Source organism: Periplaneta americana, chromosome 9, assembly GCF_040183065.1.
Source record: "Periplaneta americana isolate PAMFEO1 chromosome 9, P.americana_PAMFEO1_priV1, whole genome shotgun sequence".
NCBI lineage: Eukaryota > Metazoa > Arthropoda > Insecta > Blattodea > Blattidae > Periplaneta > Periplaneta americana.
The window spans coordinates 105,673,623-105,700,986 of record NC_091125.1 but is presented as its reverse complement, the minus strand read 5'-3'; the positions used below and the strand labels follow the sequence as shown (position 1 = coordinate 105,700,986).

Below are 27,364 nucleotides of genomic sequence, written 5' to 3'. Positions count from 1 at the left end.
TTCAAGACAGGTAATCTCTATATACTCTCGAAAAAAAATCTGGCGCCTTGAAATAATTTTATCTATTTTTAGACCCCCCCCCTCCTACTCAACCCTTTTTCGGGGTGTTCCGAGGCCTTCCATGACGTAAGAACGATGTCAACTTTTCATTGGGTTGTCATCAACCACGCGTTGTGCCACAATATTTCCCTTCGTCGATTGGAGCCGGATAATTATTGGTGTTTAAAACTTCCTAAAATAAATTGAAGGCTTTGTGGTCTAACCACAGTCACATAATCTGTCATATAATCTAAGTGCATGAATGTAATTCACTTTTAGTTCTGATTTTTCCCAATTTCATTAAAAGAATGCATAATTTTGCATAACTGTTGGTAGCACTTGTCTACGCAGTCTCTTGTTTAACAACGTTCGCGAATTCGAGACTCGATGGAAACAGTGTGGGAAAAACCAGGGAAATAATCAATTTCGTGTATATACCTCGCCAATCCCGTAGCATATTGTGAAAGTAATATATACGTTTGTATAAGTTAGGAGTGTATATTATTTTATCGCAATATGTCTTTTTAATTTCACATATATTTATATTGTAAATATCTTGAACTCTTGTAACCAACTACTTGGTTTACCAGTTATCGTGGTCAATCAGTTGGAGCTGGCCATGGGTTGGAAACTGTAAATAAAGGAAGAACATAATATAATATAATTATAGATAGCACCGCTTATCGGAACTTAATCTTATTTATAATGCAACAAATATGCAGTCAGAAGATGCGAGGTATTTAAAAAGGTAAGTGTGAAGATTTATCTTTATGTTTGTGTAAACATTGACATTCGTTAAGTGATTGAAATTATGGGGAGGGTCAAATGAGCCATTTACTCAAACGTCATACCAAGTGCATGTATAAAGATTCGAAATTATGTGTTTATAATTTACCTCGACATATATTTTCTGTTTATAATATACTGAATAATACATAGTGAGATTGAGAAATATTTGGTCTGAGGTCCTACTTTGCATTATTTTTTATTTGTACTTATATTCACTTCTGTCTTTCTTTTTTGGGATCTTGTAAATATATGTGAAAACGGTAAGAGAGACCTCTTTTCAGATTCATAGAATTCATAAAAAATTACATCTTTACCACTGTAATTCTAATCGATTTCTAGTGATTGTAGATAGGTCTATCTTAATGTAGGCTACTACAGACACACACAGTAGGGGCCTATGTGTCAGTACTCCATAAAATCTTCATACCGTATTATCCATTCATAGTAAGGCCTAAGTATATATGAGAGGCTTGTTTGCTTTATTCTTATGTTGCAATAACTTTTTAGGTTAATTGCAGCATAAGTTAGGCCTATTTCATTTTACTGAAATCAAGAAATCTTAGAGTCGTTAATTGATAGGCCTATATTGTATTAATAAAATTAATTGTGATTTCAACTTAATAAAAATACAGTCAAACAGCATAACATCATTTTCTTGAGAAGAATGATAATTTCATATAACTTACCTTTGCGAAATCACAGTCTTGCATTGTGTTCATGATAAACCGATCCTAGATTATGGTTTGAGTGTGATATTTGTACCATTTAAATAAGCCTATATTAATGTACTAGACCATATTAATAGACTTATGTAGGCCTATTGTTTGCATGATATTATCCAAGTTAAAAATATTCCTATAGGATAAGTCCTTCAGTTTTTGTTACTAGTAGGGCCTGTTATCGATCAGCATCAGCCAGTAGGCTATATTCCTTTCAAATAATTTTCCACAGTAGGTAATTCTTGTAGCTACCCGTTTAATATGTTTTTAATGTGTAGTCCTATATAAGTGAAGTACAACTGGCAAATGATTGTAGTCTTAGATTGCTTAACTGGGAAGCTTAATTGATTTCTACATCATTTTTATTTAATTTGTCTTTGGTCTACAAATTGCTGTAATGGCAATGAGCTTTCTCTTAAATCAAACCAAAAGCCCTAACTGTAATTCAGTTTATATGTCAACTGGTGAATTTAATTAAATAAATCCGTAATGTTTTAATATTTGTGTGATAGATAAACCACTGTAACACAGGCTGGACAATATTGATGGGACACATTTCAAATGCACATTTCTAGGCATGGAAAGAGCACATTTATTAAGCACTATGTGTAACTCATAACCGAAATACAGGAGTTCAGCACTATGTTCATAGTTTAAATACCACATCCCGTAGATAGGCATCCCCTTAAGAACATTCTTGTGCTCTCTTAGTCATACTGTCCATAGTGTGGTGCAGCAAATTGATCGAATGGCCTCTGTCTCCCTCAAGATGTTTTCTTTAAGTTCAACAATTGTATTGGGTCTCGCCGTGTACACATTTTTCTTTAGGTACCGTAACACTACAGGTGTTATAAAACGGATAAGTACCGGTACAAAACTGAAGGAGTTGACTGCATCAGCATTGTTCTACTGCGTAAAATCATAGACGTAATATTGCCAACTGTGACACACATCTTTAATGCCTCGCTTATGACCTCGACATATCTGACCTTACAGAAGAAAGCTTATATACTTCTTCCTAAAAATAATAATCCTTCAAACCTAAACAATTATCGGCCTATAAGCCTAAACATCCTGCCCATCATGTCAAAAGCATTGGAATGCATTGTCCACAAACAATTGACGGACTTCTTGAACGAACACAATTTACTTGAGTATCAGACAGTCTTCAGAACTGGACATAGCACAAATACAGCGTTACTTAAAGTTATGGAAGACATACGGAAAGCCTCCGACAAACAAAAATTGACCATTTTGACACTTCTTGACTTCAGCAAAACCTTTGACTCAGTTGACATAGATCTGTTACTATGCAAGCTCCGAGCCCTTAATCTATCAGAAAATTCAGTTTCGTGGTTTATCTCCTACCTTAAAGTACGCCAACGGTGCGGGTCTTCAATCCTTCTTCCTGACATACTGTGGGTGCAGGTGTACCACAGGGTTCATTTCTTGGACCTCTACTTTTTACGATGTACATAAATGACATATCACAATCTATTAAACACTGTAGACATATCCTATTTGCTGATGACTTACAAATATATATCTCTGCACCTACACCGGCACTAAATTACGCAATAAATGAAGTTATCAATGGCCTAAAATCAATTATTTCATGGATGAAAAAATTTGGACTAAAATTGAACTCTGAGAAATCACAGGCAATTATAATGAGACTTCAATGACTGTTAAGTAAATTAAACACAGGTGACTTATCTGCTATTAAAATGAATTAAACTATTATCCCTTACAGTGATAGAGTAAAAAATCTAGGAATTTATATGGACAAAAAGTTAAGTTGGAATACTCAACTCACACAAATCTGTAAAATAATTTTTATAAAAATTCACACACTAAAAAGAATCCGTGGGTCGTGTGGTAACTTGGCTGTGAGACTACAAAGAAATGGCATCACTGTAGTTTACCATTGTGGAATAATGGTTAACATGTCTGTGAAATGAGTGGGCCCGGGTTCAAATTCTGGTTGGGGCAAGTTAACTGGTTGAGGTTTTTTCCTGGGGTTTTCCCTCAACCCATAAGTGCAAGTGCTGGGTAACTTTTGGCACTGAATGTTGAAAGTGTCCTCCCTCAGTAATCACATATTTCCAACATCTTCTAATGAAATTTTCGCTTTTACATTCTATTTCTTCAATTGTAATAGCCACATTATCTCTTTTGATGTTGTATTTCCTCTATTTCGTTCAGTTTTTCCACATTAAAATCCCATTTCCTTCATTTTCTTCACAACTTTACGTACACTATCTCTTATATGGAACAGGTTCACCAGGGAATTCTCTTAACGTAGTTTCACACTTCCTTACAAGAATTTTTTTTTTTTAATATGAGTCGTATACGAGTACAAAAATTCTTTGTTGTATTGTGTATGTAAGTTCTGGCACAGCAGTAAACCCATTTATGTTAATTAAATAAAATCACTATTGAACAGTTAATCAGCAATCACTCTAGTGAAACTGCACCTCATGCATTCATTTAGTGTTCTGCCCAAGGGCAGGTCTTTCACTGCAAACCCAGCATTCTCCAATTTTTCCTATTTTCTGCCTTCTTCTTTGTCTCTCCATATGATCCATATATCTTAATGTCGTCTATCATTTGATTTCTTCTTCTGCCCCGAACTCTTCTCCCGTTCACCATTCCTTCCAGTTCATCCCTCAGTAGTCAGTTTCTTCTCAGCCAGTGACCCAACCAATTCCTTTCCCTCTTCCTGATTAGTTTCGGCATCATTCTTTCTTCACCCACTCTTTTCAGCACAGCTTCATATCTTATTCTGTTTGTCCACTTCACATATTTCATTCTTCTCCAAATCCACATTTCAAATGCTTCTATTCGCTTCTCTTCACTCCTTTGTAATGTCCACATTTCTGCCTCATACAATGCCACACTCTATACAAAGCATTTAACAACAATAATTGCTTACACAAAGACAATGTGGTACTAACTGTCATCCTTGCAAGCTATGACTTGTCCATAACTGCTTACACAAAGGCAACAGTTTTGTTTCTGTAGTGAGTTTGTGATGGTTTGACAACTCTTTGAAAACTGTTCCAACATAAACTATTGTGCATGATCAGCAATGGTCAGTTTCAAATTAATTTCAAATAATTTAATAATCTCGTATATTTAAGATATAATTAAATTTCACAATAACCAATATAGATAAGTATGAAAGCATAAAATATTGATGCAAAAAGTACGTGTATGCCAGCCCAATGGATAAAGGTGAAGCATAACAATCTTAATGTGCATGTGTCAATGTGATTTGAGTAGATAAAGGTGAATCACAAAAATCTTAATGTACGTGTGTCAGTGTGGTTTGAAATTGGTTTGTGCTTGATCTGCAAATCTCCCTGACCGTCAGGAAGTGATTTGGTGACAGTTTGATATGCAAGAACACCTGACTTCAATCAGCAAGTAGTCAGAGTTTGAAGTTATTACTGCACAGAGAGTAAAGTCGGTTACAAACATTGGAAACTGCTGCAAAAACAAACAACATGTTACTAACTGTTTACTGTCTTTGCAAGCCATGAATTGTCTGTGACTTGTTTCATGACATGCCAAAGTCAGTATTGCTAGCATGTGGACAATAAAAAGAATAGCTCTGTACAAATCTTACTCGTAACTTTCTAAGAAATATTACTTATAACATGAATATTGCAGTTGGTTCAATTATTTATAGTAATTTGTAGTGTAGAAGCATTTAAAGAACTATCAGTATTAACAGTATCTATTAGATGATATTAGAATTTGAAATAACATTATTTGAAGGGTTGTGAAAACTCTGGCTAGCAGTTGTTCTTAACAGTATGTATTAGGGTTTGAAATATGGAGTGTAAAAATCTGGGTAGCAGTTTTCCTCTTATTTTCTGAAGAATCCTTACTGTAGCCCTCAGCTACTATGTCATTTAATTCTAGTGAAGTCAATGGCCTAGTCTAAGTTAAACAAGGATGCGGGCATCTTTCTAAATGTATTCATGTCAATTAGTTGATTGAAATACCACATGTATACTTGAAGAATGAACATTGATGACTGACATTGCCTATACAAAGATCTATATATTTTCGAAAATAATCCAGGAAGTATTTACCAACAATAGTGAAACACTGTGAAATTTCGTCTTGATATTTAGAATATATTTACTACTAATATGCTTTCCAAGTCGTGAATATTATTCAAAAGTGTTTTTTCAGCAGCATGCCCCAGACAACCCATAATTACGGCAACATTAAAATCGAGAATTTTTAATCTCGTGCCTTAGTAATTAGCAAACTAAATCATTACAGGCTTCGAAAAACCTTTAGCATGGCAGGATGTTAAGGTTCTTACCTCATGAGACAATCAGCACTGAGTAGCAGTAGGGGATATCAGTCCTACATGCCGGCCATCTTTACTCTCAAGGAAACACCCTGGCACTCTTTTCTGCTAGAGACTGAATGAAATTCAGGACCATGGTTGTTTTTTTTTTTAGTTATTTAACGATGCTATATCAACTGTTGGGTTATTTAGCGTCAATGGGAATGGTGATCGCCAGATGGTATTTGGCGAGATGAGGCTGAGGATTGGCCATAGATTACCTAACATTCGCCCTATGGTTAGGGAAAATTTCGGAAAAAACCCAACTAGGTAATCAGCTCTCTGAGAAACTACAGAAACAGGATTTTGTGAAAGAAGTGGCCAGGGAAAATGTCTGGTTTAGGATAATGTGATTTTTCGAGTGCTCTAAAGAAATTCTCTCCACATAAATAATCTCTTGTTCTTTTTTTTTTATTATATCTTTCTGTGGCAGCCGGGTAGCTCAGTTGGTAGAGCAGCTGGCTACGGACTGGAAGGTCCGGGGTTCGATCCCAGGTGGTGACAGGATTTTTTCTCATTGCCAAACTTTCAGAACGGCCCCGAGGTTCACTCAGCCTCCTATGAAATTGAGTACTGGGTCTTTCCCGGGGGTAAAAGGCGGTCAGAGTGTGGTGCCGACCACACCACCTCATTCTAGTGCCAAGGTCATGGAAAGCATGGGGCTCTACTTCCATTCCCCCCCAAGTGCTTTCATGGCATGTTACGGGGATACCTTTTACCTTTACCTTTATATCTTTCTGCACTTGTATTAGTTCTTGCTGTAAATTTGAATTAGCACTCCAAATATCAATCGACATGGGGTTTGCAAATAATAAAAAGCTATTCTGAATACCCTGCATGTCTAGTAAAATGTGATTTACATTTTTTCAAAAGGTTGCAATATTGTTCGCTCTATTTTTACTTGATTATTTAATGATGCTGTATAAAGCACTAGTTATTTAGTGTCTGTGAAATTTGTGATAATGATATGGTATTTCGTGAATGGCCGAGGATTCGCCATAGATTACCTGAAATTCGCCTTACAGTTGGTGAAAACCTTGGAAGAACCAGGTAATCAGCTCAAGCGGGAATCGAACCCATCTCCGAGTGCAACTCCGGATCAGCAGACATTACAAATATTGTTTAGCGATTTTAATGTTCAAAATAATGAAGTTCTTTTTAGCGATTTTAATGTTCAAAATAATGAAGCTCTTTTTATAGGAGCTGGGATTTTCATAAATCTAAATAGGTTAGGAATGCCTTTACATCTGAAAAGCATCAGTCATGTTTTTATATTTCACCTAAATCTGCAGTTGAGTTGATTAAGAGGCTTACAGACTTCAGTAAGGAATCCGATGTCGCTTATGAAATGTTCATTATCTAGTTATAGAATAGAGGTTTCCTAAATTAAATAGATAGGCAGACAAAAAAGGAATACAAATATATTAATTATAAAATAATTATTAATTAACTATACTTATAGTGATAGTGTATTTTACTACATAAATCATCATCATCATCCATACAGGTTGTAGTCCCAGAAGGACTGTTACAGTCACAAAAGTTTTTAGCCCATCTCTTCATTGGACGTCCAGTTGATCTGCCTCTAGGTTGGTATTCCAGGATTGCACGAGGGATTCTAGTCCTAATAGGCTATATAAATATCTCACATTTTTTCCTCATTTTATTACAAAACATTTTCGCATTCCTTCTTGAACCTATATTCACATGGAGAGTTTGAAGTTCTGGACAGAGCAGCACTTTGGTACAATTAACTTATTATACTAGCTGTAGCATGTTCCGACACTGAGACTGTGTTGTTGACATTTGAACACACACTCAAATACCAGTAAGTATTCTGTGCTGCGTGAAGGTAGGTTCACATCATAATCTCAAGGTCGCGAATCTATCATGGGCATCACTGTCCTAGGCCTATTACAGTTGTATGTGTAGTGCTAGCACCTATTCTCCAAAATGCCAACAATTTAGGTTTATTTATAAAACTGTTCTTATTATATCAATATTACTATTTTGTTTAGTGTAACAAAAGTTTAATTGAATTTATCCTGTAATTGTTTCTTTATTTAATACTTTTTTTTTCTGTACATAGGAAAATAAGATCTCGTTCAATTGATGTGCACCCAACAGAAAAAGCCCTCGTAGTAAACTATGAATTGGAAGCCCTGATCTTAGGAGATTTGGGTGATCCCCTGCTTGGTGACCGGAAGGTAAGACTTTTTTTTTATGTATAATCATAGATAAGATCTCGTAAATACATCCTAAATCTGTGCTGATTCTGTTTTGGAAAAAAGTTCCTATATTTCTTAATAATCTGTGTACAAGATATAAACTTACTCTTTTCTGTTGACTCGAATATAAGTAGATTCATTCAGGTGGGGAGAAGTATCATTCCAAATGTAATTTGTGGTGGAAAAAAACTATGTTTGGTGTTAGCTTTTTGCAGGGTACTCCTTTTTCTCCTACCAGCATTCAACCAATGTTTCATAAATCATTTCCATGTGGTGTTATGTAATTTGCCTCCCATGGTGCACTGAATGCAGTTCCTACAATGCTTCAATACATTACTCATAGATGGGGACACTTGGGTGAAGTACATGCAAAGTCAAGTACCTGCCTGTGTATGTGTGTGTGCGTGCGTGCGTGTGCGTGTGTACGCGCGCGTGCGCGTGTGTCCCCCCCCCCCTCAGAATTTACTCTAAAATCCAATTACAAAAATGCCACCTCTTATTGTGATCTTGTTCATTTAACTTTTGAAGTAGCGGAATTCTGTATGGCTTTAATTTAAGTAATTTTGTTGCGTGACTAGCGGACTCATAACTTACTTCTGTTTCCTATGCAAAACACTTAAGAGATTTTTGCAGGGTGTGCTCTAGTCTCTGTTCTATCTCGTCTAATTTTGCTTTGTAAGAACATGTATTCTCCTTTGTATTTTACGATCATTTACTGAACCTTCTGTTTGAATTTTTTGGCATTAGGCATGGGTCTATTTGGAAATTTGTTACGAAAGTTCTGTCGTGTTTTTGCAGAAGATTTTCTGTATTTTATGTATGTAGTAAGCATATACACACGTTCACGTAATGAAAATCACATTGCAACAACCCCGAACACACACACACACGCAACACAACACGACTAATTCAACCTTCACCCATGAGTACAGATGATAAGCTAACTCGCAAATGTCACTGTATGGTGCGGTGAAAAACCCACATACAATAAATAAGCTTAAAGACTATATAAGAGCTTAAAATCGAGTCAGTCAGTGAAGCAGAACTTCTTAAAATAATGAACAATTTCATAAGAAGGTGTCAACAGTGTGTAGCAGTTGGTGGAGGACATTTTCAGCACCTTATTTGAGCTGGGTAAGTACAAATTCCTATCTAAATGTTCCAGTGCTAGCAGACCGAGTGGCCACTTGGCCGCAGATATGCTCCTAGCAGGTGCAACGGGAAAATGAAAACTGCACGGTGTAACAAAACAGTGTCACTGTATATTTACAGTATATATATAATGTGTTAAGATGTAGAAGAAACCTTTGGATTTCCGTGCAAGAAGTGTTTCGAACTTCTTAGTGGCAATTTGGTGAATTGAAGAGATTTGCTACATAGTGCCATGATTCTATCCTCTCCCATTCCGATATTGTGGGGAGTAAAGGAACAGGAAGGAGAAGAGAGAAGGAAATATATTTGGCATTAGAAAAGGGAAAATGGACTTTTGAAGTAGTAATGGTGATTCCATTGTTAGCCTTGATTTCTTCATGAGAGTTACAAATTATATTTTGTCTTCAGTCCTCATCTTACTAAAAAGGGACATTATTTGACAATAAATTCTATTCATGTGTAAGTTATGAGATTTTAAATGTATTTTTATAGCATTTATTAATGTAGATGGAATTTAGCCTGAAATATTCATTTTTGTAGTTACGATGTTTGCTTTTCAAATGCTTAGCATTTGACATACTACAGTAACATTGCTTCGGGCTTTTCTGCTAGCATTGATTTGTTTGGGAATGTAAACAAATGTCCAAAAATAGGTTGCAATGAAAGCAAAATTTTTTGAATAGAAGAATGGTATTGATTGGTTTTAAATCAATAGAAGGTGAAGACTGATTACATAAGAATTTCCAATCTACCACATTCCAATATGTAAATATCTGAGAAATATGGGCTCTTCTTTGTAACAGTGGATACGGTATCTGTGATTCTCAACTATATTAGAACTCTTTTAATGACTGTAGATAAGTAATGCAGTTCATTTATATCATGTCATCGAAATAAAATCTGAAATATACCTCTTGCAGATGTGTTAAACATAGATGTTAAGAGATACTTTGGCCATAACATATATTACAATTGAACATTTATGCTGCCAACTGAGGGAATGTAAATAAGTCACTAGCATACCGAGCTCACATAAGCAGTGACATTTCCTGAGGTTAAAAAGAAAAAAGATTTACATCCAGCATTTAACGAAAATGTTTCCTAAAATATTGGAATGTCAACTTATACAAGTCATCACCTCAAGTAACATCACAGTTGTCAAGAGTATGCAAGAAAGAAGAGAATTCACCAAATTATTTAAAAAATTTAAGAAAATGGAACTACAGACATGTTCACAAAAATAAGGTATCAAATTACAATCATAACATAACATCCAAAGTATCCATACACTACTTACTTATTTACTGGCTTTTAAGGAACCCGGAGGTTCATTGCCGCCCTCACAGAAGCCCGCCATTGGTCCCTATCTTGAGCAAGATTAATCCATTCTCTATCATCATATCCCACCTCCCTCAAATCCATTTTAATATTATCTTCCCATCTACATCTCGGCCTCCCTAAAGGTCTTTTTCTCTCTGCCTCCCAACTAACACTCTATATGCATTTCTGGATTCGCCCATACGTGCTACATGCCCTGCCCATCTCAAACGTCTGGATTTAATGTTCCTAATTATGTCAGGTGAAGAATACAATGCGTGCAGTTCTGTGTTGTGTAACTTTCTCCATTCTCCTGTAACTGCATCCATACGCTAACACGTTTAAAATAAAACATACAATAAACTTGCTGAGCAATCAAAAGGAAAAGAATGGACACACATTGACGTGAATCCTGGAAGAACTACTTCATAAAACCCTGAAAGGAATCTGTTGTCAAGTTCCGAATATATGCTGGACACAACTTCCTTGCAGTAACCTACAGTTGCACAGAGTTTGGATTTATGAATCAGAGAAATGTTTTATGTAAACAACAAAGATCTAGAATGGACAGATACCAACTTTTAGAACGTAAAAATTTGAAAAATAGCTTACAACTAAACAAAAATGTTGGTGGTCTCTACTGGGAGACAAGATAAAAAATGGATTGAGTACATCACCAAGCAATCAAGCCACTGAAGTCAAGTATCATTTGACTATGCAGACCCATTTCATGCAAAGTGGGAGATTGCATCATATTTCAGGTATAGAATCCCCATTCTCGGTAATTCCCTTTTCATACAGATCTCTTAGTCTACACATAATGGTGCAACATAAATTTTGCTCAGCAATGCTCAATTCATTGCAAAATAACAGGGTGAGAGTTACAATGTACATGTGTCCCTTCAGTTTTCCAGTGGCGTATACTGGTTAAAGGGTTTGAGCTACACTGACCCTATTATTACACAAAATATATTTTAAAATCCCTATAATAAAATTCCTTACATATTTATGTGAATTCCAGACGTCTTGATTGGGACGAAAATACGTTGATGACTTCGTCCTTGAAATTACAGTTGGGCCACTTGCAAAGTTTCTGTAGAAATGACTTTTCAATGGATATTAGTGCCAAGCCGGATAAACGTTCTTGTGTATGAGTTGATCTACAGTAGGATTTTATTCTCTTCAACGCAGAAAATGTTCTTTCTACCGATGCTGACGTAGCTGGTATTGTCACAATTAATGTTGCCAATTTAAGGACTTCAGGAATAACTTGGTTCAGCTGGTTTTCATATATGGCAGATAATATTTCATGGATAGGTTTGTTCGAAAAATCAAAGACTTCTGCTAAATATATTACACTTAATTCATTTTTCAAACGTACTTGATCAAAGTGACTGTTATAGGACTGAAATAATTTGTTTAGTGCCTCATTCGGGAAGTTTTCTCTATAAGCAGAAAATTTTTGAGAATCTAGAAGATGTGTGAACTGAAGCTTTCCATAATCAGAAAATCTGTCAGTAATTTCCATGTGCATACGATCTAGTATGCTGTAGTACAGCTGCCTGTATTTGAATTCATCATCTCCTTTTCTTCGCTTTAATGGTGGTTCCATTGTATTGGCTGAAGAATTTTCATTTTCCATATTACTCCATATGGACGGAAACCCACTACGTCTGAACTCGGATATAGTATTTTTTTTTTTTTTTTTAACTTTGATACCTCTTGCAAGCAGTATGCTATGTCTAGACTTTTTGTCTGAAGAATATTGTAGAGCACATCTGTATGTGCGAACACTCTAGCATAGACTTCAAGAAGAAATATATTCTGAAACTGTGTGAAAAAATTCAAATATCCTTGAGCCTGCACATTTACAGCATCATCCCAGTTTTCTTCAGAGTCATTACAAATGATATTTTTAAAGAAAGCAGTCCGTTTTTCTCTGTATTCCTTTACTGTATTTACAAGGCGAGATGTAAAATTCAATCTAGTTGGTGCTACTTTTGGGAGTTTCTTGTTCATAAATTCCTTGTGTTTTCTGATCTTTTAGGAGATGATGAGAAAAATGCAGCTAAACCCGACAGTGTTTTGAAAAAAATGCGGCATTCTGGAATGGATGAAGTAGTTTGTTGCAAAACTAAATTGAGAACAATGGACAAATAGTGCTTGAGGATACTTTTCTTGAACTTTTGTTTTTAAGCCATTAATATTTCCCGCCATAACTGAAGCACCATCGTATGTCTGTGCAATTAACTTATTGCCGACATTGTATTCTGCTATAACACCTTCCACATGCTGAAACAAAGCAGCAGCAGTTTTGTCCGAACTGACATTTGTGAATCCTATAAACCGTTCTTGAACATTGGCAGTACTGTCAACGTATCTTAAAACAGTGGACAATTGATTCTGATTAGAGCAGTAACTTGTTTCATCAACAATAATGGCCACAAAAGGTTTTATGTTCTTTATCATAACCCCACTTATAGCAAATATTGTCATTCTGAATTGCGAGAGAAGTACCATGAAATACTGTTGAACTCTCAAGATGATTGGCCAGTAAATGGTCAAATTCACTTAAGGAACTTAAATATTCAATATAATTTCCTGTATTGTCTGATTCCACACTCTCGTTATGACCCCGAAAAGCCAATTCTTGTTTTCCTAGAAAGCAGACTGCGTTAATAAGATGCAGTAAAATCTCCCGATTTTTTTTTCACAAGAGCATTGTGTTGGTTGATGTGTAGAGCTTTTCGCTTATCTAGCTGTAAATCAATTCTTGTCTTCCCAAAGTTTGCAAAGTTCATGCTATTACAAATATGAGCTTTTGATTTGTCGTATTCTAGGACTGCCGTTCGAAGGGAGTTCATATTAGAAAACCCCTCTTTTGACCACACATTAGTTTCGCGGCTAAATAACAAACATGGCCAGCAAAATAGTTTAGACAGTTTAGAAGTACCACACAACCAATTCCACTTACCATATGATGTTGAAGTGAAATGGCGTGTGTACTCTCGCTGTTTTTCTTTTACGTCCATGGACAAATTTAACTCAGGAGTTGGTCTTTCCATTTTCACAATTTCAACTTTCTCTTGTTATGTACGACGGTTAAAAGGCACTTTTAATAAACCTTCTATTACACAGTCATTTTCAACACAAACCTCTCCAGAAACTTGTTCTGCCATATTTTTCACAATATCACTTAATTGGGAAATTAAAAACTTAATAATTCACAATTAATATAACTCTTAGACACTCGAACAAATCACAGATTTAAAATAATGCACTGCAAGAACACAATCACATTCAATTGCTAGCGTACTAAGCGTATAGCTGCTTCGCGCCTGCGAAGAAACCGATCACGAGAGCGGCAACTCGCCCGCCTACAGTGCACGATGGAAACAGTAGGGAGCGGAGGGGACGGGCAGTTGTGCGAAGGACGGCATGAGCGAAACGGTCACAGGCTACCTCACATAGCAAGCATTTTCTCCAGTGATGCTGCCTTGACAACTTGTTTCTTTTCGAGAGCAGAGAGCGCATATAAATCTAACAATTACTTTAATTTTAATTACTATGGTAAAACTAATAATACAAAATTATTACATTATGTTATATTATAAACTTTTTCTTTTGTAATTTCCTTGGGCTACCGCCGGTAGCCCCGGTAGTCCGCAAAATACACCCCCTGCAGTTTTCCTATTATAATATATTTTTTCCACTGTATTCAAATTTCCTGCAATTTACATTGCTTCCACTAAATGGAGAAAAAAAGATGGTGTCCATGCAAAAGAATTGAACATAAAATTGCAATTATCAAAAAAAAAAAAAATTCTATAAATACAATCAAACTATGTCGATTCAAGTGTAAAAAATTTTATAACTACGTATTTTTCACATGAAAGATAATGTGGTCACTGGTGAGTAACAAATTGGAAGACATTCTCGATACCCATCGCCGAGATAACAGTGCTGGTACACTGGATTCCATGAATGCTGTCTCCTTCCTTAGTCATATATTGACGAGATTCTATATCCCATTCCAAACTCTGCTGTGCATGTGCAGCTGACTCATCTGTTTTCTGTATTCCGGTTTTCATTGGTGTTCATACTAGACTAATAGCTAACAGAAGTCGTTTACATTGTATGCCAATATTTCAGAGGTGCAACGGCACGTCGCTGGTCATAGGAATGGCTATTTGTATCTTGTATACATACTTACAGGCATAATAGTGAGGAAGGAATTAAGTACTGATTGTAAACAGAATTCAAAATGTGACGGCATTAATGGAATTGATTGTACTAGTACTGGTGATGTTGATGAAGGTGATGATGATGACAGTGTTAGTGTTCCCATAAGAGCAAATGTAGTTGTAACATTAGAGTCTGGGAGGTGGTATCTTTCTATTACAGAAGTAGATAATTCAAGTTTTGATAATCTGTATAGACTAGAGAAGCAATTAGAAAACTTCGTTCATAGGAGATGTAAACATTAAAAAAATCAGACTTCTTTTGTAAAAAAAGAATTAATATCGTGTTTTGTTTAGAAATATGTGTGCGGGCCTTATATTTTGAGATTTTACAGCAATTAAAATAACGTGTATGATAATTGACCTTTTCTAAATTAAGACTATGGATCAGTGAAAATAACGAAAAAAACATAAAAAAAATGGAAATTTTATTTTTAACTCTAAAAAGTAAAATAATATTTCAGTTTTCTATATCTGTGCTTATTTTGGCCCTATGACGATTTAAAGTCCCTCAGGACAGATTTAAAGAGATCAGAGCATGCATGATCTGCAGTCCTTTAAATTGACACTCAGCTGCCATTCTGATAAATTTTGTTCTTAATTCTAAATAATTTTACTTCTCAGTCAGTTCACATGTCATGCTGTTATGTAGGAGAAAAATTTATGTGGCAGACCTGCATAGGAAGGAAGGTTATCGATAGTATACAATATATCATATATAAGTTCTTTGACACTCATTTTCCAATTTTCAACATTTCGTAACATTCAAAATGCTCTAATAAATGTAGTTTTTCTCCAAATCTCAGTGTAATTTTGCACAGAAGTCCACAAAAACATTTGAAGTAAAGTGACACATATGTTTTCTTCTGCTATTGAAAGTATTGAAATCACCATGTCATGAGGATGTGGTAAGTTTTAAAAAAATCGAAAAATTAACAACTGTCAGGGTAAATATATTTTTCTCAAAAAATAATTGCAAAAATTTTTAAAGCATGTGTCATATTTTACATACATCTGTCAGGAATAAATTGAATATAAATTTTAAAAAATTATGTAAACCTTGAAAATTGGGACAATTATAATTCAGTACTAAAAAAATACAAAAATTAATTATAAGTAAACTAATTGGAATATCAAAATGAAAATTTGTGTATTGCATGTCCTCATTGTGAGAAATATGGTAAAGATGTCAGATTAATTGGTGTACAAGTTAGAAACTTTACCGATCCATAGCCTTAAATACCATATTTAATAATTTATTGTTTTATTTAATATAGTCCTATGTTATAAAAGTTCCAAGCATTGATTATAAATCATTCTGTATATGTTGTTGTTTTCTAATGCCAGGCGTTTGACAATAAAGTCATTTGACCTCTTGCACTCCAATATTTTTCTAAGATATTATCATGACCAGCCACTGAAGCACAGATTTTGAGGTGTTCCGAATCCATTTCTTGGTTTGAGTTGCACAATGGGCAGTTACGGGACTGATATATTCCAATTCTATGCAGGTGTTTGGCCAAACAATCATGGCCTGTTGCCAATCTAAATGCAGCTACAGACGATTTTCATGGCAAATTGGGAATTAACTGTGGATTTTGATGCAGAGAGTTCCATTTTTTCCCTTGGGATTGAGTTATCAAATTTTCATTCTGTATATTAAACATTGTATCCTTAAATGTTCGTGGTATGTGCAAACCATTTCCCATAAATTAAACTTCTCTCGATTTACACCATATTTTCAGAGTCCCTTTACAAGTGTAAAAGAGGGGTTCGACTATATTTTAGGCCTTTAGCTAAGGGTGAAGGGGTGAAGTGGCTGTTGCATTGGATAAATAAGTATTAATTTATTTATAATTATTGTTATAACATTGTGATAAACATACTACTTCTCTTGTTTGTAGGAATGTCAGAAGATAATACGCTTGAAAAGTCTAAATGAAGATACGAATTGTGCAGCATTAGCAAAAGAAGTTGTAGGAAAATGTAGCCTCATTCATCCAAGCAAGTTAGATGAAGTAGAACAGTTAATTTATTACTTACAAAACAGAAAGGGTGCAGGTTCTACAAGTAAGTATATGGTATAAATATGTAGTTTATTTATATTTAATTCCTTTTTCATCACTGGAATTTTTCTTGTTATTAACCCTGGACTGGTGAAGTCTTTGTGGTGCAAAACAAATTGATTTATATTATTACGTCTCATTATCAAAATTTATCAGAATATGTATATGAAATTATTGTATTCCTTGTTATTTTATACTTTGTCTTTGTAGGCAGCCTACATTGTTAGGAAATGTTACAGTAAATAAATACTCGGGTAATGTTAATTCAACCAATAACATAAATATTACATTGGAATAGCTGTTAAGGTTGTAGCTGTTGTTATTGTGAAGATATATTGAAAAATCGTAAATATTATGCATTATACTTACCAGTATTGAAAATAATGAAATAATATGAGAGATGATTCTTCATGAGTTTTTTTATCCCTAGAAATCTTTTAAATTCTTCATGCAAATAGAGTGATAATTTCGTAGAATATAATCTTATTGTATTACTATTATATTACATACCTATTCAGTTTAATCAATTTATTACTGGTGTTTATTTCAAATACCGAAAATAAACATCTTACCATTTTATAGTTTTCGTATTAACTTTTCCTCCCCTTTTTAATTGCAATATGGGATATATTGTAGATAGTTAAAGATGGTCTTATGCCATCAACTCCAGCACATATAAAGAGCCTATTATACTAAATGGTATTTACTGTTCTAAGTTAAATATTTGAAATTTAATTTTCTGTACTTGTGTATTTTATTAAATATAATGCCTTGTTAATGTCATGGATTTTATTACATATTTCCAAACCATCAAAATTTTATTCATTTTGGGCAAAACATTTAACAGTTCTTTTTCCCTTTTTCTGTAAATCAATGAAAAGGAAAATTTTTCTTGTGACTTAACATCAAATAAATATGTGATTGAATAGTATTGTATTGTGTGACAGGACTACATTATCAAGTATAAAGTAAGTTTGAGACTAGGACAAATATATTATCCAAGCTTTCTGTTCCATCTTATTAGAAAAAACTTTATCTAGACATAAAAGTGTTTTATATTGATGCCTGGAATGATTGATTAATGAATTTGATTAATTAATTAGTTACAGGAAATGTAACAGGTAAAGTTCCATCTTTGGAACAAGGTGACTCATCACGACCCAGTTCTTCTTGCTCAGGCACAGACAGCCCATCTTCTGCTGCTGTTGCAGCTGAAAAGGCCAGCATTACAAATATTGAAGGTTACGTTGAGCTCTTGTACGAGGATATACCTGAGAAAGTTGCAGGTTCGGCTCTGATCCTACAACTTGCCAGAAATCCAGACAACCTTGAAGAACTGGGGAGTAATGGTATGTGACATTACGTTTAGGCTTTTCATTATTATATATTATTTTAATGTACCGAAGTACATATGATATTTCCATGCAGATATTCTGCGTCATCATACAATGAAAGAGTAATGGAATGGAGAAAAATTCCCTCCGGCGCCGGGATTTGAACCCGGGTTTTCAGCTCTACATGCTCATGCTTTATCCACTAAGCCACACTTCGTGATTTAAGACGGCGCTTATTCCGTCAGATCCCGGCCAACTAGTCACTCATAACGAGTGCACCTCAGCACATGTGTGGACTTCAGTCCTACGTTCATAGACATGACATAGTGCAGAGGGCGGCCACTAGAGGGAACCCAAGAGTTGGAACTTAATCTGAGACGATTCTGTCCGACCCCGGGGTTGGCATCCGGTGTGGCTTAGTGGATAAAGCATCAGCACGTAGAGCTGAAAACCCGGGTTCAAATCCCAGCGCCAGAGGGAATTTTTCTCCGTTCCATTACTCTTTCATCACATTCTCATTATTAGTTATGCATGTTTTGAAATCTCTTTTTAAAGACAGACTGTGTTATGAATATAGAAGAGAGTTTAGTGATAAATGAATAAAGAGTCTTTTTCTTTGTCATTGTTTGTGTTCAGTTTCCTTCATCAAATTTTTTGTGAATGCAGATTATTGAAATGTGTACAGTTACACACAGTTATGGCGTCTAATGTACATGATACAAATGATTAACTTTTATAATGTGGTATAAAGAAGTGGGTAATTCTGTTTTCGTTTCCAGATGCCGTGTTGAGTGCCTTGTCGCGAGTTCTACGTGAAGACTGGAAAAAGAGCATAGAACTGAGCACAAATATTGTTTACATCTTTTTCTGCTTCTCCACATATAGTCAGTTTCACAATGTTATTCTGCAGTATAAGGTATGGGATAGTAAAACTACTGTCACATCATTGTTCTGCATTCCTCTGAAGTAGCATTTGAGCAGAGAGTAAGCAGAATTACATGCATGATGTTTTAGGATGTGGTCGTATTCTGACTAGTACGAATATATTATCTGTAATATTTTATTTTCAGTAAGTAAGATGACATGTGACCGTTCAATTGAAGGATTCAGTCATAACTTTGTGATCAAAGAGGGACTAAAGTCACTACAACCTGGGAAGATATATTCTCATAAATTACTACAGTTTTTTTTAGCTATTCTTGTTTTACCATTGTCGTCATATGGTTACCCATCACCAGTGAATGATTTCTGTAGTTAAAAAGGAACTCTAGATGAAACAATTAAATTGGAGGGAAGCTAGGATAAACAAAAGAGTGAGGAGAGTGTTAATGTTTAAGAATTAAGGCAGGCAATTCAAGTGAGAGAGGAAAATAAACCGAGGAGACTGCATTTATGCCTAAGGAATCAAATATGGACAAATATGGGATGGACATGGAGGCCTTAGATGTAGAAAGTGTGGATGTTAGGATAATTTGTTACATTGATCAGGTTGTCAAAGGATAGGAAAAGATATGACACATTGTAGATGCTCATTGCTTGCGTGTGTAGCATTTTGCTAGTGGAAGGAAAAAGATTAAGGAAGATAGAGAATCTCCACTTGAATTCAGTGGGTTTGAAACTGAACCTTTGATGAAAATTTTATTCTCTCTTATTTTCCTTATATTAGCATAAAGACACCATTTATCGTCACCGGTAACGATATTGGATAGGAATGTTCGATGTTGTTCACGAGCCAATCGATGACGAGCAAGCAAAGATGCGTCATCCACTGATTTTTGTGGGTTTAGCTTAGAGCATGCAGTACCAATTCCCCTGATTTTTTAATCTTGCTCATTGAATGCAAATGTTGCACAATGGTGCAATGGTCACAATTCATCACATTTGCCAGTTCTCGGGTATACCAATGTACGTGGATCATTGTGGATTAATGTGTTTAACAGGCTTCATCAAACCCCGAAGGTCTTCCTGAATGTGGAGTGTCACTAATGTCAAAACGACCCTCCTTAATACGAGAAAACCATTTTCTTGCCGTGTTCTCTCCGGTAGCATTGTCCCCATACACGGTGCAAATGTTTCTGGCCGCCTCTACTGCTTTGAACTCAAAAAGAAGAATATGTCGGAAATGTTCCACTTTCTCCATTTGACACTCCATTTTCTAGTGTCCACGGCTCCACTCACTATCTGCAAAAATGAAAACTTCAATATGTAAACTCATGCACAACAATTGAACTTCAAATAAAAAAATGACAATCGATAAATAAACCCATAGCAACCGGAGTACCAACACGCAAAAACAAAAATGCTACGAACTTATGCACCAACCCAATATCTGTTTAAATAATGATGTAAGATTTTTAAAAAATCTCATTTCTGCTATAAAATTCTTTAATTTAGAATTTCTGCAAGTAACTGAAAATATTAAATGTAGAACAGTAGCCTATTCCCACTCTTACAGTCCTCGATTGTGGTATACATATAATAAGGCACTTTATTGTGTTTGCAGGTTGGCTCACTCTGCATGGAAGTAATAGACTACGAATTGCGTCGATATGACCAATGGAAAGATGATCTAGAAATTCGCCGTCGTAAATGTGAAAGTGGTAATGCCCCAAGTCAAGCACAAACTCAAATTCATGGCCCACCATCGGCTGATCTGCGTCGAAGGGTCAGTGATGGTCTCAATAGTCACAATACAGAAATTTCTGCAGAACTTCGGAGAACAGTATCTCATATTCCTGTAGCTGCTGGAGATAATCGTAGAAGAATGGTAGAAAGTGCACATAGTGGTGGAGAAGGTTGGGATTCAAGAAGAAGACATGTTGAAGGACTAACAAATTCTCCAACAAATCCAGTTACGTCTGTAGTTGTTGATCCAAAAGAAGAGTTGAAGAGAATGAGGGAAGACTATGAAAAAATGAAACGTAAATTTCAGAATCTAATCAAAAAACAGGATCAGTTACTTCGAGGTAAGTAAAAAATTAGTCTTATTCATTACTCGTCTTTTCGTTTTTAAAGTTGAGTCCATGTACAGTACCACAATTATTGTGCAAAAATATTACATAATTGATCTCTCTGTGTATATGGTAGATGGTAGTCTCGTTTTTTATTTTATTCAGGTTGACAGAAAATATGTGAGAGTTTCATAGATGTCAGGAAAGAATGTCTTTCGTACACTTCTAGTAGATGAAGTTTATACACGTCAGATATTGATAAGGCAAATTTCTATTATTTTGCTCTCAAGACTTTAATCTCTGTGAGAACATGGGTTACCATAAACATCTAAACATAAGCTGATTTAAAAGGCATAGTGAGGACTGATAAGCTAATACATTAACATTAGGAGTAATCAGGATCCGTCTGTGCTTATCTGTTTAACCTTTGACCATGGCTCATATAGCCCTTGTTTTAATATTTTATTATTTTAATCAATTTATGTCCAATATTTATCACCATAGAGACTTACAATTTCAACTGATTCATCTAGTATTTTGTACTATATACACATGTACCAATTTCATTCATTTACTTAGGCATATAACTTTTCTGAAGATGGCTTATTCAAGCTGAAAACGTTAAAAACTGAATAAACTAATGTGACAAGTATTATAACAACCAATATTTGTTAAACAGATAAGCACAGACGGATCCTGATTACTCCTAATGTTATAAACTGATTTGTTTAGAGTTGACTTTTGCAGCAGTAATGAACCCTTGTTATACTTAAAAATAGTTTGGTATGTGAAAGAAGTAAGACAAGCTGAGCGTTTTTATTGTTATTTAATAACAGTTATTTATGCAACAAGTGGAAATGTTAAATAAATGTTATGTTTTATTTAACGACGCTCGCAACTGCAGAGGTTATATCAGCGTCGCCGGATGTGCCGGAATTTTGTCTCGCAGGAGTTCTTTTACATGCCAGTAAATCTACTGACATGAGCCTGTCGCATTTAAGCACACTTAAATGCCATCGACCTGGCCCGGGATCGAACCTGCAACCTTGGGCATAGAAGGCCAGCGCTATACCAACTCGCCAACCAGATCGACTCAACAAGTGGATAATCTTGATTATGGCATGAGTAAATGTTTGTGGCATGAACGATTGTGAGTGTGACAATTTTCACAAGTGTCATAATAAGATTATCCACGAGTTGGATACAACATTTTTTGGCATCTTAGCATTATAAATTGTAGAAAAGAAATTATGAAAGAAATTCAATTAAGGACAAATTGTTTTTATATGTTCGTATAGATTAGTTGCGCCTACGAAATTGTTAAAGATTGGAAATAAATGATACATTATTTTCTGTCCATATCATTTCTTGTTACATGGCATGTAGAAGAAAGATAGACGAGCTGCATGCATCCTGATCCAAACGTTCTGATATTACATCATATAGCGAATACATTGTTGTGCGACCGTCCCTTAGGTCGCACCCAATCCGGATGACTACTGCATTCGTCTCCTGCTCACAATTATCAGGATTTCTGACACCACCATTTTACTCAACAATGGAAAACAATTTTGCTGGAAGAGCTGGAACTCTCGGGATACTATAGGAAAATTACATGGTTACTGAACTTAGGTCTAGACTGTATTACACACGAATAAAATGCTACTAGATTTATTAAATATTTACACAATGTACATATAAGTTGAAAGGTATCTCATTGGCTGATGCCATACCGCTACCAAGTCTCTCGATTAACACTCCCTCAAAATCTTCACTAACTACGGAATCTCCTCACCAACACTTTTTATGTTTTGTTATCAGTTTCCCGCCTGGGGTACCGACCACGCCATCCACCAGGTGAGATGGGCTTAAAACTCCTTTTGATTTCATGTGCTTACAGATGTCGTCTTAATCAAAAATCTCTTACCTTTAATTCGATTCAATGCTATATAGCAATAAGCCGCTTTGATGAGACTACACGTAAGAAAAGAGTTTGAATAATGTGTGATGTAATTTAACCAAATAAAATGCATGCTTTGTTCTACTGGATCAATGCGATTAGTCCAGCAATGATCTGTGGCATAAGAATACTTTTATCGTAGCCAGTGATTTACCACACGCGCGACAAACTATAACGCTGGCTAAGCATCTATTTACTTCGCAAGCTGGGATTGCATTACGCGTCTTAACCGTGTATTCCACCGACACTGTTCCTGTTTCAAATTTAATACTCCACAGGAAATCATGCTACAGGGTGCTCTTTAGCCTTGGGGCATAACAACATCAATAAGGCGATTATGAACGATATTAGATGTAGTAACAACCTGTTTATAATGCTAGGATGGCATAAATTACATTATTCAGCGGTCTAGAAACAATGTACCTAGGTGGTAAAATATGCTTATCTCTATAGCTACGAAAAGAGTTCAGATAAAGTTTATATCTAATACCAGCTTTCCTTACCTTCATCCCTTCAAGTGATCTGTTAATTGTAAATGGCTAATGGCCACCAGTGTAGTTTGGACAGTGGGAAGTCGGACTTGAGATCTGAGGTTGCATTCAAGCTGGAATACTGCTTAAGCTAATTATCTGGTTGTGATTTTCCCTGTCTCTTAAGTGAATGTCACATACTCTCATGGGGAACCCTTGGACCTGTCTTGCTGTCACCAATTCCGCCAATGAGCACAATGAACCTCCAAGCTATATTGCATGCAGTACATAGGCTGATAGTAATAGAAATAAATTTTGCAAATTTGCTTAATGAAATCTACATCTCTAGCGCACTTCTATGTTTTAAATTGAGCTGTTTCCTAATTTAATGTTTCTTCTGATTGCAGTGAAAGGGAGTGTAATGTGGTATATACCGTATATACCCACGTAATGGATGCACCCCAATTTTTCGCATTAAAATTAAAAAAAAAAATTTCCCACATAATAGATGCATCTCATTTTAAACAAAGACCGTTTTAATAATACTGAAAGTCGTAAGATTGGATGCACTGCTTATATTTAAATTCAAGTTTTTAAATAACAGTGCATGATACCAGTGAATGAGGGAAGGCTAGTGTTAATAATAACAATAAATTTTCTTGTCTTATTGTCGCTGTATTCATTGTTACAAGTTATCATCTGTTTATACAATTGCTGCTGACTATCCATCATCTTAAGTGCGATGCAATCGATATATAAATTAGTAGCAGCCCATATATCGTTATGTATTCTATTGATTATTTCAGCATTCGAGCTGGCACACCTTTAATAAGTCTTTTTTTTTTCTCTGCTAAAATTTTTTTCTAGCATGAAGGAAACACCCTAGTTTTTTGTTATAAAAATCGAAAAATAAAGTGCTCCTATTACGCGGACAAATATGATAATTTCAATTTTTTTTTTTCTGTCTTTTTTTTTTTTTTTTTTCAAATCTTTTTATATTTTTTCAGTAGATATTTGCTCCTCAATTAGTAATAATTTATTCAGTAACCTTTATTTTAGTAAAGTATTGAATTTAAAGATTGTTTATTGGTTAACAACAATTTTAAAGTGTCATTCAGATTGGTTAACATCAATTTGAAAGTGTCTGTTCAGTTTCGTCATTCTGTTTCGTATTCCATATTGTAAAATAATAGTTAATGAAGTTTTGGATACACCATATCTTCATATTTGTAAATATTTTATTGCAGTGTCCTTTTACTTATTACTGAATATTGCTGAAGATACACGTGTAGAAGACAAAATGAGGAAAAAGAACATTACTGGAATGCTTACAAAAACTCTGGATAGAGATAATGTTGATCTCTTAATCCTGGTTGTCATGTTTTTGAAAAAACTTTCACTCTTCAAAGAAAATGTGGATGACATGGTAAGTTTTCTTCAAGTCAAGTTACATACAAACATTTCATTTCAATGCTGTACTGAAGAAATTCTTTTAATTGATGTCTCACAGATAGCTCACATGCATCAGTACATACAATCACAATTATTTTGTAACATAACATATTTTAAGATAATTATTGTAGGATCCCTTATCAACATCACATAACTATATAAGCTGACCTTTCCTTGGCTTCATTAAAGCCCATGTTTTACATTCTTTCTGAAAGCTTCATTATATAATGAGTCCAACATTTGAGTGTGGTTGAAAGAGAATGTAGGAATTCTATTTCGTCTTCCTTCCTTCTCACCTTCCCTGAAAGAGAGAAAGAAAGTTATTTGCTGTAATTTTGAAATATCTGGTCATGTTACCACATCAAAAGTTCGATATGAGGGTATGTACAGGTTTGTTCCATGCAGTACTATCAGTATTCAGCCAACACATCAAAGCAATTATACATACATACATACATACATACATACATACATACATACATACATACATACATACATACATACATAGGGTTCTGTCCAAAGGTAGGTCTTTCACTGCAAACCCAGCATTCTCCAATATTTCCTATTTTCTGCCTTCCTCATAGTATCCGCATGAACCATGCATCTTAATGTCGTCTATCATTTGATATCTTCTTCTGCCGTGTACTCTTCTCCCATTCACCATTCCTTCCAATGCATCCTTCATTATGCCCTGTACTCTTCTCCCATTCACCATTCCTTCCAGTGGATCCTTCAGTAGGCAGTGTCTTCTCAGCCAGTGATCCAACCAATTCCTTTTTCTCTTCCTGATCAGTTTCAGCATTATTCTTTCTTCACCCACTCTTTCTAACACAGCTTCATTTTTTATTCTGTCTCCATTTCACATGCTCCATCCTTCTCCATATCCACAATTCAAATGCTTCTAGTTACTTCTCTTCACTTCGTTGTAATATCCATGTTTCTACCCATACAATGCCGCACTCTTCACTAGTCTCTTCCTTAGTTCTTTTTCCAGAGGTCCGCAGAAGTGTTCCTTTTTCTATTAACAGCTTCCTTTGCCAGTGCTTTTTTCTCTCCCTGATCAGTTTCAGCATTATTTTTGCGTCACTCTTTCCAACACAGCTTCGTTTCTTATTCTGTGTGTCCATTTCACATGCTCCATTTTTCTCCATATCAACATTTCAAGTGCTTCTAGTCGCTTCTCTTCACTTCGTCGTAATGTCCTTGTTTCTGTCTCCATACAATGCCACACTCCACACAGAGCACTTCACTAGTCTCCTCCTCGGTTCTTTTTCCAGGGGTATGCAGAAGATACTCCTTTTCCTATTAAAAATTCCCTTTGCCATTGCTCTCCTCCTTTTGACTTCCAGGCAGCAGCTCATGTCACTGCTTATAGTATATCCCAAGTATTTGAAGTTGTCCACTTGCTCTACATTCTCATTTAGTATTTGCTCGTTTAGCTTTTTTATTTTTCTTTCGATAACCATCATCTTCATCTTGTTTGCATTTACCTTCATCCCATACTGCTCACAGTTGTCATTCAGCTCCAGTAGCAGATTCCTTAGTATCGTTTCCTCTTCTGCTAACAATGCCATATCTTATGCACTTTATTCTTCTTCCTCCTACTGTCACCCCTTCCATGTTCTGAAAACAGTTCTTTACTAAATAAAGGTAGATGATAAAGGGTATCCTTGTCATACTTCTCTCCTTATTTCACTTCCTTCTCTCCTTATTTCACTTCTTTCTGACATTTCTTCTTCTGTCCTCACTTTGACTTGTTTCATATAAAAATTACTGAACAGCCTCCTCTCTTTCCAATCCATACTAATTTTCTTCAGGATTGCCATCAGTCTGTTCCAATCCACTCGGTCAAATGTCGTTTCTAGGTCCACAAAAATTATATACACTTCTTTATTCTCCTTTAGGTATCTTTTGCCATTTGTTCATAGAAGTCCAGTTGCATCCCTTGTACCTTTTCCCTCCCTGGAACCATACTACTCTTCTTCCAACTGTCCTTCCGTCTTAGAATATAAACGTGGATTTAGTATTCACAGGAGAATCTTCGGCAAGTGCGATATCAGACTGATAGTCCTGAACTTGTTAAATTTCTTGACATTATTTTTCTTCGGTATTGGCAGCAACACTGTCTTCCTAAAATCTTCAGGCCATTTGCTTTTCTCATACTGTATATCTCCCTTTATCCCAAAAGAAATTATATGACTACAAAATATATTTCATATTCCAGGCCTTATGTTGGTAGTGTGTTGATGTGCTGAACTACTATGATGTGTATGTTTA

General features: G+C 35.3%; 1 protein-coding gene across 2 annotated transcripts in view; it reads left to right on the top strand.

The window, feature by feature from the left end:
• The first annotated feature begins 382 nt into the window (after positions 1–382).
• The window catches only part of Kap3 (kinesin associated protein 3), a 52,445-nt gene continuing 25,463 nt past the window's right edge, over positions 383–27,364 (top strand). The window contains exons 1-7 of one of the 2 annotated variants that reach the window (XM_069835537.1): positions 383–787; positions 8,006–8,123; positions 16,759–16,924; positions 18,024–18,269; positions 19,034–19,170; positions 20,758–21,220; positions 24,883–25,061. In XM_069835537.1, the coding sequence (XP_069691638.1) occupies positions 756–787; positions 8,006–8,123; positions 16,759–16,924; positions 18,024–18,269; positions 19,034–19,170; positions 20,758–21,220; positions 24,883–25,061 (1,341 nt within the window). In that variant the 5' untranslated portion in view covers positions 383–755. The remainder of the gene's footprint in view (positions 788–8,005; positions 8,124–16,758; positions 16,925–18,023; positions 18,270–19,033; positions 19,171–20,757; positions 21,221–24,882; positions 25,062–27,364) is intronic. The other variant, XM_069835538.1, reaches the window with a different exon arrangement.